The sequence below is a fragment of the Jaculus jaculus genome, chromosome 10 (genome assembly GCF_020740685.1).
Source record: "Jaculus jaculus isolate mJacJac1 chromosome 10, mJacJac1.mat.Y.cur, whole genome shotgun sequence".
Taxonomy (NCBI): domain Eukaryota; kingdom Metazoa; phylum Chordata; class Mammalia; order Rodentia; family Dipodidae; genus Jaculus; species Jaculus jaculus.
The window spans coordinates 2,726,631-2,740,523 of NC_059111.1; the positions used below are offsets into that span (position 1 = coordinate 2,726,631).

At 39.8% G+C, this 13,893-nt stretch overlaps 1 protein-coding gene across 2 annotated transcripts in view; it reads left to right on the plus strand.

The window, feature by feature from the left end:
• Unc13c (unc-13 homolog C) overlaps nt 1-13,893 on the plus strand; it is a 583,772-nt gene that overhangs the window by 314,893 nt on the left and 254,986 nt on the right. For both annotated transcript variants that reach the window (XM_045160688.1, XM_045160689.1), the window contains 2 exons: nt 2,877-3,104; nt 5,276-5,417. In XM_045160688.1, coding sequence (XP_045016623.1) covers nt 2,877-3,104; nt 5,276-5,417 — 370 coding nt within the window. The remainder of the gene's footprint in view (nt 1-2,876; nt 3,105-5,275; nt 5,418-13,893) is intronic.

Consider the following 13,893-nt stretch of genomic DNA (forward strand, 5'->3'; position numbering starts at 1 on the left):
CCCTCATGACCTACTTTCACAAGTCCTCATCTCCTAACATTGGTGATGAGGGTTCAGTCAATAAGTTGTGGAGGGCATACACACTCAGAAAATAGCAGTTCCTAAGTGGAAGGTGAGGATTCGTACTCAAGGTGGCCTCCTTCTGTATCAAAGGCATCTTCAACACTGTGTACCATGCCTCACTGAAGAATGATTTTCTTAATGAATTCCTTCCATTTCAGGTTGAACTTGTGCCCCTGTTTTATGCTGACCATGGAATGTACACAGTATGTAGGTCAATCCAGTTCTGCTTTCTAGTGATGGGCACATGCCTATTGTGCTCTGAAAATTCCAAATGTGACCAAGGGGCAGGTGGACTCTGTCTTCACAGAATGTGCTCTGCCACGTTTATCATTTTGTGTTGCAAGTATCGTCCCTTCTACAATTATAGCCTCGGGGTCAGAGTTCCTGAGAAGTACCTAGCACATTTAACACTTGATAATGAGAATGAATTTATCCTAAATTCCTTGAAGAAGTACTTGACTTCTATAATTTACTAAGCATGTGCTATTTTCTAATTGTGGTACCCACTGGAAATCACATTTCATGGCAGTTGGCCCTACCAACTACCATGAGGAAGGAGGGACAGACATGGACACAGGCAGGTGTGTCACTGGTCATTTTTAAAACACACAGAAGTTTTGAATGTTAGATTTTGGCAGGATTACACTGTAGGAACGTGCTCATGACACTAATCAGGCTTGGCATTTGCTTTTATTTTCCATAGCAGAGGAGAGACAATGTGACCATCACATGTAAAAGGCTGAGAAGCGAAGGTAATTGGGGCAAAGAGGTGATTTGAAGAGTGTGCGAATGTTTGGGAACAGCTGTTGAGGTAAATAGGAAGGAATAGGGACACGGAACAAGGAGAGGTTATTAAAGTTAATGTATATGGAAAGAGAATCAGAGACAGAGACTGCTAAAATTGAGAACTGCTGTAGTTATGAAATTCACATGAAAACTTAGATGCCTTAGATAATAAATAAAAATGAAAGAAAATGAGAGGCTCTGGTGAATTGATGGCCCCGTTAAATTATGTACAAAGAAAGTAATCTTACCTGACTGGAATAAGTTGACTTCTGCCTGAGGTTGGATTCTCTTGCAGTTTGTTATACATGATTGTATTGTCTGATCTGTCTGCTAAGTGTTTTAAAAGTAATGAGGGGGCAGGAGAGATGGCTTAGCGGTTAAGCGCTCGCCTGTGAAGCCTAAGGACCCTGGTTTGAGGCTCAGTTCCCTAGGACCCATGTTAGCCAGGTACACAAGGGGACATACATGTCTGGAGTTTGTTTGCAGTGGCTGGAGGTCCTGTTGCACCCATTCTCTCTCTTTCTTCTCTTTCTCTCTCTCTCTATATATGTCTCTTTCTCTCTGTGTCTGTCACTTTCAAGTAAATAAAAATAAACAAAAATATTTTTTAAAAAGTATCAAAGACCTACTTCATTGGATAATGCATTATATTTTACAAAGGGTTTACTGTAATTCTCCCCATTTTGATGCTGTTTATTTTGACCTCCAATTGATGCATCACTATATTTTAATGAATTACTTGGACTTTTATCACACATTTTGAAGGAACGCTTGTATAAATGCAAATTTAAAGTTGTCACTGATTGTGCATAATGTGGCTGAAGAGGAAGAATAAACCCAAAGGACTGGAGACCCATGGTGAATGGCAGCTCTAAGGAATTGGGTGATTAGAACACTGAGCTATATGGGCTTGCTAAACAAGTGTACTTGCAAATTGCTAACAATAAATTATTTATGAGTTGGTATGGAAATCTCTGCTGTAAACAAATCGAAGCAAAAGCTTATTTTCTTCTGACCAGAAGTGGGAAATCAGACTCATGTACACGTCTTCTCTAGAACAACAGGTACTAAATATATATGCATATATACATACATATATAGACATATATACATATGTATATTAGGTTTATATATATTATGGTTTAGCAGTGACCACATCTGCAGACACAGACTCCTCAACTTTTCTCACTTCCTGGCCACACAGAGCTATGAGAAGTGGAATCAAAGCTCGCCATCACTTGTATAACACGGGCCTCCCTGTAAGTGACACCCAGCAGTGAGGCTATCTGGTTTCCAGGGGGAGGATTTGATGGACCCAAAGATGAAGTTTTGGAAATGCTTTACTGGCAGAAAGATTGATGCTAGGAAAAAGAAATGCAGTTCAGAACGTCGAACCCTATCAAAGAGGTTTGCGTCGAAAGTGAATGTTTTCCTGTTCAGAACTGTGAACACCTAGGAGAGAATTCTACAGTTACCTGTCAGCTATGCTGTAGTCATGGAGCATGGCAGTGTCTAAGACGTGGAACAGCACGATTGCAAGTGACATTTTATCCCACGTTTTAGCATATAACATAAGAAAGTGACTTGCTTTTGATTTAAAGAAAACTCCTAAGCATTTAAGAACAGTAAATCCTAGTAATAAAAGTAATTAGGTAAGTTGGAAAAGCTCTTTGTATTGTTGACTTTCAGATAATAGTCACCATTTATGTCCCAATCTATTTCTGCACTTGCTTTAGACATTTACAGAGTAAATACATGTGCCATGTAACATATCTCCTTGTATGAAGTCTTTTGGTTGTTTTTGAAGTTTTGTTTGAAAATTCAGAACAAACATGGATAGAGCTCTTCATTTTTTCCAGTATTTCCACTGAGAAGACAGAATCATGGTATTCTGATATCTCACAGCAATCCAGTGCAGTTCCTCACGACAGAAGCGTTCATGTTCTCATGTCTCCTTTCTCTTCCTCTTTTGAACCGTCCCAGTGGAAGCCCCGTCCACTCACAGCACCATTGATCTTCCCTCATAGGAGCAGCAGAAAAGAGCTCCAGGCACGGCGCAGAGGACAAGACACAGACCATCATCACAGCCATGAAGGAGAGAATGAAGATCAGGGAGAAGAACAGGCCGGAGGTGTTTGAAGTCATCCAGGAGATGTTTCAGATTTCTAAGGAAGATTTTGTGCAGTATACCAAGGCAGCCAAACAAAGTGTTCTGGATGGGACATCAAAGTGGTCAGCAAAAATCACCATTACAGGTAAAATTGGTCTCTTTAAAACTTTATTTTATATGAAGGATTTTTACATGTCTTAGAAGTCATGGCCAATACTAATTATTAGTGAACTAAATGAAAGGTATTTTTTTCAATTGTATCAATATTGACAAATCTAGTTACTTCAAATTTCTCAAATATATGCTAGATAAATAATTTCAGGATGCATTCTACTAGGAGGCTCATTGATATCCCCATGATTACAAGAAATTAGCATTCTTACTGCTTTCTAATGATACATGAATTATGGCTAATAATCTCTTCCTCAGTGAGGTTTTGTCAATGAGGAATCACTTTAGTTATGACTCTCATCAGATCCTTAAATAAAGCCATTTAAGTTCAGCAAGATCTAGTAATGCGGACTTCTAAAATCAGTCATATGTGCAATGTTAACATTACCAACCTTTTAAAAAAGTATTTCTTTTTATTTATTAGAGAGAAAGAAAGATAAAGAAATAGGCAGGTACAGAGAGAGGAAGAGAATGGGTACACCAGGGCCTTCAACCACCGCAAACGAACTCCAGATGTATGCGTCCCTTTGTGCATCTGGCTAACGTGGGTCCTGGGTAATTGAACCTGGGTCCTTATGCTTTGCAGGCAAACACCTCAGCCGCTAAGCCATCTCTCCAGCCCCTTCATTACCAACTTTTAAAACTCCTTTATGCTCCATTACATAATAAAATAAAGGTACACTTGTGTTGAGCTGATCAATGCAGACAAAATATTCATGTAAAAAACTTAAATCACAGACTCTGGAATGTCTCTGGGTGATGTTTTGCATGTTGCACATATGACCTCTTCTATACATGCAGATGAGGTGTACATGAGCATAGAACAAATGCACATGAGGAAAATACTAGTCATGGGAAATTTTCTCAATTTTTTCTTAATATCATATGATTCTAATCATGTAGAGCATGATGTATTGGTATTAATCTGCATTAAGGAGCAGTGACATCTAGTTCCCGCACCATCACGTACTCATCCCTCATGGCCATGGCATAAGAACACAAATATCCACACATTACATTTCGGAAATGTGCTACATGCTATTTCCTACACTTGCCTTGCTGTGTCATATATCTCCTGAAATACATTTTTCCTACCAAACCATAAATGCATATCATCTGAATATCTTTCCTTTAACCACCCCAGCTTCTAGTACACATCACTGTGCTCTTCTATGAAATAACACTTCTTAGGTCATGCATATGAGTTACATCATGTAGTCTTTGCATTTTTATCCCTGGCTATTTCACTTAACACAATGTTCTTCAAATTCATATAGGCTGCTGTAACTGGAAGGAATCCATGTTTAATTTCTGTTAATAAATCATCACAACACTTATATAAACCTTTCTCAAACTAACATTTATATGACCAACAAATATATGCCTACAAAGCCAAAGGACCTAAGTTCGATTCCTCAGCACCCGTGTTAAGTTGGATGCACAAGGTGGCACATGTGTCAGGAGTTTGCGTGCAGTGGCTAGAGGCCCTGGCCTGCCCATTCTCTCTCTCTCCTCCCCCTCTCTCTAATAAATAAATAAAATATAAAAATATTTTTAAATGTTCAACATCACTAATTATTAAGGAAGGGCAGATTAAAACCATAATGATATATTATCTCACACACATTGGAATGGCCATCATAAAAAAAGGGGATGGTCAAATGTGAAGAAATGTACTGTTTTATATTATTGACAGGGGCTTAAATATATATGCAGTTGAAAAATAATACAAAGGTTCCTACAAAATATCAAAGTAGAATTACCACATGATTCAACAATTCCACTACATACACCCAAATGAAAACCGAATGTTAAAGAAATCCCTGTGCTCCTGAACTTTTTGCAGCACAAGTCACAGATGGGAAGATGTAGAATTAAGCGAGGTGTCTGTCCACAGCTGATAAACATGTGATAAACAGGCACAGAGAGCATAAATCAGAACAAAAGGTATGGAGGGGTGTTCTAAAGCTCACCGTGTATTTTATCTTTATTATATACTTTTAAAGGCTTATTGGTTGTGAGAATGAAAGTGAGGAGGAGAAGTTTTTAAACTCAGGGAACAAAAATGATAGGAAACATTTTCTTTCATTGTTTTGTTTCTGGAAACATCTTCATATTAAGCTGTTGATTTTGGGTTTGCTCCAGTGGTTTCAGCACAAGGCTTGCAAGCAAAAGACAAAACAGGATCCAGTGACCCGTATGTCACAGTTCAAGTTGGAAAAAACAGAAGAAGAACAAAAACCATCTTTGGAAACTTGAACCCAGTATGGGATGAAAAATTTTATTTGTAAGTATATGATATAAAGCCATGATAAGTATGAAAATATTTGAGAATAAAGTTAAGAAGATATGCAAAGAAAAAGTAATAATTCTTATATTTTAATCTCATAAAAAATCACAAAGGGGATAAAGCTGACATTCTAAGTTTAATATTATCCTAATGTGCGTTATCATTTAGAAATATGTGAATGCAAAAGTAATTTTAGATAAAAGAAAGTATATGGCTCAGGGTACTTAACAGAAGTGAAAAAAGATATCCGGAACAAAATCTATTACTAGGGATGGCCCTTCATAACAAGGGTTTAACAGGCCTGGCCCAGCAGTATCATGATACCTGAAAATCTGTAACTAAGTACAGAAGGGTGACTTTGAGCGCCCCCTGGCCCCTCACTCAGGGTGTGGGGACCTATACTAGCCCACAGTGAGGACATGGCTGATGATAAATTTTATGAACCTCTTGCTGTCTGGGAGGACATTTATTTTTAAACCTCTTATATCTGGTATCAAACAGCAAGAAATCATTTTTTTTCTCTCAAAGGCTCTTATCTTTCTATCAGTCCTTTTGGTGAGAAAAATAAAATGACTTCCAATCATTGCTTGGTAGAAATGGGCTACGGAGGTCAAAGGCAGTCTGTGGAATCTCATTTACCAGCCACGTACACAAAGCTGGGGCAGACGAGGCTTATTTGGGAACAGTGATTAACGTGTGGAGTTTCTTGGATGTGCTGGACTGATGGGGAAAAGTGCTGATAGACGTGGAGAATTAGTTGGGGCTGTAACAAGAGAATGAGTGGAGGCACTTGTCAGCTCTCCCTTGAAAGACAGGGCAGAGGTAAAGTGCTTTCTTTTTAAACTGAAGAAATCGATTGCCGGTTGGAAATTCAAATCCTTCCGGAGTGTGGAGAATGGGTAAAGCAGGCTTGGGCAGCAGGGGAGAGAAGACATCCGTGACTCCAGCAGAGCGGCTGCTGCCAGCCCACGGTCCTGGACACCCCGTGCGCTCAGAACTTCCAGGGCGTGAGGGGAGGGTGGAAAATCAGGCTTCAAAACAATCTTTCTGAGGCTTCGTTGACACACCAAATCTACACACGGTGTACAGGCTGCTAGGCGTTGCCATCGCAGACTGTCCTTGGACGCGATGATGAATCTGGCCATCGCCCTGCGAGGCTCTTCCTCCCCAGCTGCGAGCCCTCCCTCTGACCTCGAGGCAAGAACGCGGCTTCCTGATTCGATGAAATGCATTCTATTTCACATGTTCTGGATTTTCATAACTAGAATCATCAGGGATATGCTCTTAGTGCAGTTCTGTTCACCCTGCATAATGATATCGACACCCCCACAACTTTTACAGTGTACCCATGTAATATATCATACTTTCATTTCCCTGTAGCAGCTGGGGTACTTGCAAAATGTTATATTTAGAACATAAACATATGGGAGTTTTGTGTTTAACACAGCTTTGCAGTGTTGATAAGGCTAAATCCCCACTCTTTTAAATTTTAGCCATTCTAACTTGTTTGCAGTGCTATCTTATGTGAGTAGTATTATGCGTTCCCTTCATGACTGGTCATTTTACTGCATGTCTATTTTGGTTAAGTGTCTGTCCAAAAATTTTGACTGATTTCCAAGTTTTTGTATTGTTTTATCAGTTTAAGAGTTTTAGGTTTTAGTTTTACATTTTATTTTATTTTTTGCTTTTCTAAGGTAGGGTCTTGCTCTGGCCCAGGCTGACCTGGAATTAACTTTGTAGTCTCAGGGTGGCCTTGAACTCACAGTGATCCTCCTACTTCTCTGCCTCTGGAGTGCAGAGATTAAAGGCATGCACCACCATGCCCAGTTTAAGAGTTTTAGGTTTTGCAGTCAGGTCTTGATACAATTTTAAGTTACTTTTTGTGGGATTTTGTCATTTTTAAGCATTGTTTAGTCTCAGCTAAATTACTTTTGTATCTTTGATGAAATTCAACTGTGTGTATGTGTGTGTTGTATGTGTGTCTTTTAGGACCTTTTATCATTTTTTTGAATGCTTACAGCTTATTATTTTTTTTATTTACTTACTCATTATTTTATTGGGGGGAGGGAGAGCCTCCTGCTGTTGCAGACTGCAGAAGCATGCACCACGTGTGCATAGGGCTTTACGTGGGTCCTGGGAAACCCTTACTCTGTTAATCAGCATGTTCTTCAGGACCACATACACTCAGTGACCACAGCCTCAGCCTTGTGCGGGGCTTTAAAACCTTCCAACTTCCTTTTCTCTGTTTTGTTTTTTTCAAAGTTATTGTCGCTACTTTAGGTCTGTACAATTGTTTTCATATTAATTTTATAATGCTAATTTATTTATTTATTTTTACAAAATGAAAGCAAGGCCACAGATGGAGTTTTGATTGTGCCTGGTCTTAAATGAGAAGCATTCCTGTCTTAATTAGCTTGGATACTAGACATGGTTTTATTAGGGTAGCCATTTATTCAGTTAACAAAACTATCCTCTGTTCCCAGTGTGCAAATAGTTTTAATAAACCATGGGTGCTGTGTTGTGCCATGCTACCTCTTGATTATACTGACATGATCATATGCCTTGGGCTAGCATCATTTTAGAAAGTGGCCCTCAGGGTCTGGCCTCCCTCCACCGCGTTGGTAGCGAGTCAGCTCTGCTCCTCAGCTCTGCTCCTCAGCTCTGCTGCCCAGAGCGGTTCTTCCTCAAGACTTGATTTTCTTCACTCATTTTCACAATTTGGTTGTCATGCAGCACGGTATGATTGTCATCTTACTTCTGGTGTTTAGGATTTGTTGGGCTACTTCAGACTGTGGGTCTACCATTGCTTCCAGTTTTAGAAAATTTCCGGTCATTGTTTCTTCTCCTTACTCCAAGTTTGGAAACCCTACTTACACATACATTAGACTCTTTGAAGTTTTCCAATGGCTTGCAAATTTTCTGTTTTCAATGGTTTTTTTCTTCTTCTTCTAGTTCTTTCCTCATATATCACCTGGGATTTTTTTTTTTTTTTTAATTCTGGTTTTTCAAGACAGGGTCTCACTCTAGCTCAGGCTGACCTGGAATTCACTATGTAGTCTCAGTATAGCCTCGAATTCATGGCAAAACTCCTACCTTTCCTCCCAGGTGCTGGGATTAATGGTGTGTGCCACCACGCCTGGCTCACCTTGTTTTTTGGTTTTGTTTGTTTTTTACCACACAGAGAATGAGTTGTCACTGAGGTTTTTTCATACAACATGTTTTCATTTCCTTTCTCTCCTCTTTCTCCCTCTCCTCTCTCTTTGTGCCCTTCCCCAACTTAGCCTCCTTTCTGCTCTCATCCAACATGTTTCCTTTGTCCTTATCCCCTTCTTTTTTTAAAATTATTTTTATTTATTTATTTGAGAGTGACAGAGAAAGAAAGAGGCAGATAGAGAGAATGGGTGCACCAGGGCCTCCAGCAACTGCAAATGATCTCCAGACACGTGCACCTCCTTGTGCATCTGGCTAACGTGGGTCCTGGGGAATCAAGACTTGAACCAGGGTTCTTAGGCTTCACAGGCAAGTGCTTAACAGCTAAGCCGTCTCTCCAGCCCATCCTTATCCCCTTCTCACCTCGTGTTCCCCTCTGTGGTTTCTTGTCTAGAATTATAGCCCATACTCAGTCTCACATCCCCATATATATGTGTATATGAGCATTAAAGGTTAGGATCCACGTATGAGAAAGAACATGTGATTTTTGTCTTTTGACCTTGGGTTACCTCACTTAGTATAATTTTTCTCCAATCCAATCCATTTTGTTTTAAGTTTGACAACTTCATCTTTCTATTGAAATTGAATCTAAATATTCATGTTGCTCCTATGATATCTAACATGCTACAGGTCTAGGCTACTTGATTTTGCATATAAGCTATTGTAGGTTTCTATCCTATGAGCTTCATGCTGGGTCTTTGCATCTTCTGTTCCTGTTTAACACTTTACAATTTTATTCTAATTATTATTACAGAGCGATCATACATGCTTCCACACAGGTGTGAGCTATGCCTTGGTCATACCTGCCCTCCCGAGCACTCTCCTAGCATTCCTGGTCTGGTCTCCTGCTTCCCTTGGCTTCCCAAGCTGTGCTTTGACTCAGTTCAGCCTTCTCCTTTGACTTCCACACAGAAGAGAACGCATGTGATGCATGGCCCTTGGCATCTGGCTCTTTCTTTGACTATGATGACTTTAGTTCTATCCATTTTCCTGCAAATGACATGATTTATGATTTTCTTCTTTATACATGAATTCTATTCTCATGTGAATACAACCCACCATATATATTCTGTTAACCCACTCATCTGCTGACAGGCATCTAAGCTAATTCCATATCCTGGCTATGGAAAGTTATTTTGACCCTGGCTGGGTGCTTGGCAAAATTACATACGATCCATTCTCAGGGACCCTCTGCAGATTGTCAGTCTTGATTCTGTTCCACTCTTTTCAGTATTATTTCCAGGGCGCTTTAGCTTCCCTGTTCTCCCCAAGTTTTCATCTTTGTCTTCCAGCTCAAAGAGCTGAAGGGATTCTCTCAGGATGCCCTCCTTAGTGGTAGCTCGGAAAGTCCCTCAAAATGGCGAGCTGAAGTGCTCACAGGGCTCTCTGGGCTTTAATTACACAGGGCACTGCTCTCCCATGACAAGCCTCCATTCCACGTGATATAAGAGATACATGTTTAGTCCAGTATCTTAATCCCATGGCTGTCCCAATTCTCTGTGCAACTCTAAGTGCGTGATGTGGGGAAATGAACCAGAACCAACATAAGGTCCACTGAGAAGGCCTAGATATGACAGTGGCCAGTGTTCATTGGGACCAAGATAATAATTCCTAGAACAAATACTCAGAGGTACATATCCTAACGGGTTTTAAAACATGAGACATTTATATTAAAATTGAATACTTTTATAAATTTATGCCTTTCAATTCTGTTTTCCTTTTAAAAGGAGGCAACATCTGTCCTGACAGTAATCATACATGTATTTCTAAATATTATTTTCAATGAAAAGCAAATGCATTTTTGAATCCATTGTGCTCTACCATGTGTGAAATATAAATGGTACATAATTTTTCAATCTTTTTCACTTTACTAACAGAATATGACTTTCAAGTGAAATTAGAGTCACAATTGCTGCCTGTTTCTTTCCATGATATCAAAACTTAAATGACATTTTTTTTCTCTAACAATTATTTTTGTTCACCATTTTTCTGGAGTCTGGGATTCCATTCCTCTGATAGGCATTCTAGATCAGGGTACTGGGGCTCTTGAGTGGCTTTCTGCTTTGCCATGAAAATGGGAAAAGCTACCTTTCCCTATAAGTAGGCACTTTTTCAGAAATAAATTAGATATTTGTGACCTTATGTGCAGAATCTGAAAACTGCATTTTGGTCATGGATTAATTTATCCAGCCCTCCTCCTACCCTGGTAGTTTTTCCTCTGTGAATTTGGGTATAAAAATGAGAATTGTTGCTGGGTGTGGTGGCCCACACCTTTAATCCCAGCACTCAGGAAGCAGAAGTAGGAGGACCTCTATGAGTTCAAGACCACCCTGAGAATATAGAGTGAATTCCAGGTCAGCCTGGGCTAGAGTGAGACTCTACTTCGAAAAACAAAAAAGACAAAAACAAACAAACAAAAAAAATGAGAACTGTTCATCTAATAATAGAATAATGGCATGGTCTTAGTTAATTTGGTGCAATTTAACTCCTAGGCTTCATTAATATAAAATAATATGTGTATCATAAAATTGTTATGTTTGTTGAGATAATATTCAAATCTCATGGCATGTGTTACTGATAGTAGTATTAATAAAAGATCATATCCTTTATGCTGTGGGATGGTAGCTCTCTCATGCCAAAAGTGCTCCAACTTAAATAGTGAGGCCAAGAGGGGATTCATGCATGGGGAGCTATGAAAAGAAAAGGGAAATACTGTTACAATCACATCAGAGAATTGAGATCACACAAAGGACCTAAAATATCATTTTGTGTAGCTCTCTCATTTTACTCATGAAAAATCCTGAAGCTGACATTAAAGGAGAACCAGCAACATGAAGTTGTCACTGCTGTGGAGCCAAGTGTAATGAAGTAATGACTAAGGGATATGTTTCTCCTCTATCCAGACTCTTATTTTAAAAAATTAAATTGCAAAGCTGGGGAGGTGACTGAGCAGTTAAGATACTTGCCTCCAAAGCCTAAGGATGAGAATTCATTTCCCCAGTATGCAGGCACAAATTGGTATATTCATCTGGAATTCATTTCAGTGGCTAGAGGCCTTGGTATGCCCATTCTTGCTCTCTCTCATTCCCTCTCTCTTTGAAAAAAACATAATTAAAATTTACAAATAAATATATTGCCATTTACCTGAACAAGGCAAACATTCATAAATCTATTTAAGTGAAATTGAAGTACTTTTCCAACTTTTAGATTTGGTTTAAAAGTTTAGACACTGAGGTGAGAGTATAGTCAGGAAAGTGCTTACCTTGAAAGTATGAGCACCTGAGTCTAAGCCCTAAAATCTATGTTAAAAAAATTATGAGTACATGAGTCCAATCTACATGATCTATGTTAAACTTTTAAAGGCCAGGCAAGGTAGCACACTCCTGTATCCTAGCACTGGGGAGGCAGAGGCAGGCAGATCCTCAAGACAAGCTGGCAAGCTAGACTTAATGAGTTCAAGGCCAATGAAATACCCTGTCTCAAAAAATAAAAAATGGACAGCGCCTGAGGAGGAATGCACCTCAGGTTATCCTCTAGCTGCCACTTCCATGGGTGCACATGCACACGCATGCACACACACGCACACACATGCACGCGCACACACACAGGGTAAACATTTTAATTTTCTTTCTTTTTTGCATTTTTTAAAGAGTTATTTTTTATTTATTTGAATCAGAGAGAGGGAGAGACAGAGAGAGTGAGTGAGAATGGGCTCTCCAGAGCCTACAGCCACTGCAAATGAACTCCAGACGTGTGGGCGGCCTTGTGCATATGGCTAATGTAGGACCTGGAGGATCGAACCTTGAGTACTTTGGCTGGGCAGGCATTCACCTTAACCTTAACTGCTAAGCCATCTCTCCAGCCCCAGTTTTCCTTTTTCTAAAGGCAATTTGATACCATCCAGATTTTTTTTAGAGGGAGACAGAAAGAGAGAGAGAAAGAGAGAGAGAGAATGGCTGTACCAGGGCCTCTTGCCACCACCAGCGGGCCAGATGCATGTGTCACTTGGTGCATCTGGCTTTACATGGGTACTGGGGAATAAAACCCAGTCCATCAGGCTTTGCAAACAAGAACTTAACCACTGAACATTCTCTAGCCCATCCAGATTTTTTTTTCTTTTCTTTTAAATAATTATATGTATTTATTTGAGGAGAGGTCAATGAGTGGGCACACCAGGGCCTCCATCTGCTGCAAAGGAACTCCAGATGTATGTACCACCTTGTGCAACTGGTTTATGTGGAATTGAACCTAGATCCTTGGCTTTGCAGGTGAGCACCTTAACTTCTAAGCCATCTCTCCAGCCCCAGATCTTTTTATAAGCAATTTCAATGTTTGTTTGTTTTTTTTTACTTTTTAAACCATTGCTTAAAATAGTATTCATAGATTTTTAATTTTGTGTGTGTGTGTACACATGTGCGTGCATGCATGCCTTGAAACTAGAGAGGGGAACAGAAAAGGAAAAGAGGAAGAAGAGAGCAAAAACAAGAGCACTATTAAAACACCTGTGACAGGAAAACATAGGGAAGGCTATGGAGGATGCAGAAAAGGACCAGCAAGTGGGAGCAGAGGGATGGGAGAGGAGAGTGGGGAGGGGACATAGCAAAACAGATGGAGGGCTGGGAGATGGCTTAGCAGTTAAGGCACTGGCTTGCAAAGCCTAAGGACCCATGTTTGATCTCTCACCAGATCCCACTTAAGACAGATGCCCAAAGGTGAGGTAAGCGCAAGATCACATGTCCACTAGGTGGCGCAAGTGTCTGAAGTTTTAGTGCAGTGGCTAAGGCCCTGGCACACCAGTTCTCTCTCACTTGCCCTAAAAAACAAAACAAAACAAACAAACAAACAAAAGATGAATGGAGTCATGTGACTTCAGAATGGGTTATTCTGGAAAGTTGTGAAGAGAGCAGAGGTATAACTCATTAAGACCTTGTGAAACCTGGGTAGAAAGGGTGGCTGTAAAATATCACATGAACAGTAGTGAAGATAATGTAAATGAAGGTGCTGTATTATAATCAAGTATTCTATAAATCTAAAGTACTCATTGTCTCCTTTTTTTGGTCCTAAATGGCTTGGTTGATCATTTCAGGATTAATTGTGACATTTGATTTCATTTTCAGAAGCTACAGGTAATAATATGCTTTGTGCCTATGATAAACCATTCCCTCGGAGGGCAAAGGCATTTCTTCCATTGGGCTAGAGAAAGGCACTGACGCTGTAGTGTGTTCATATAAACAAGGGATATGGGAGCTAGGAGACTGTGTGC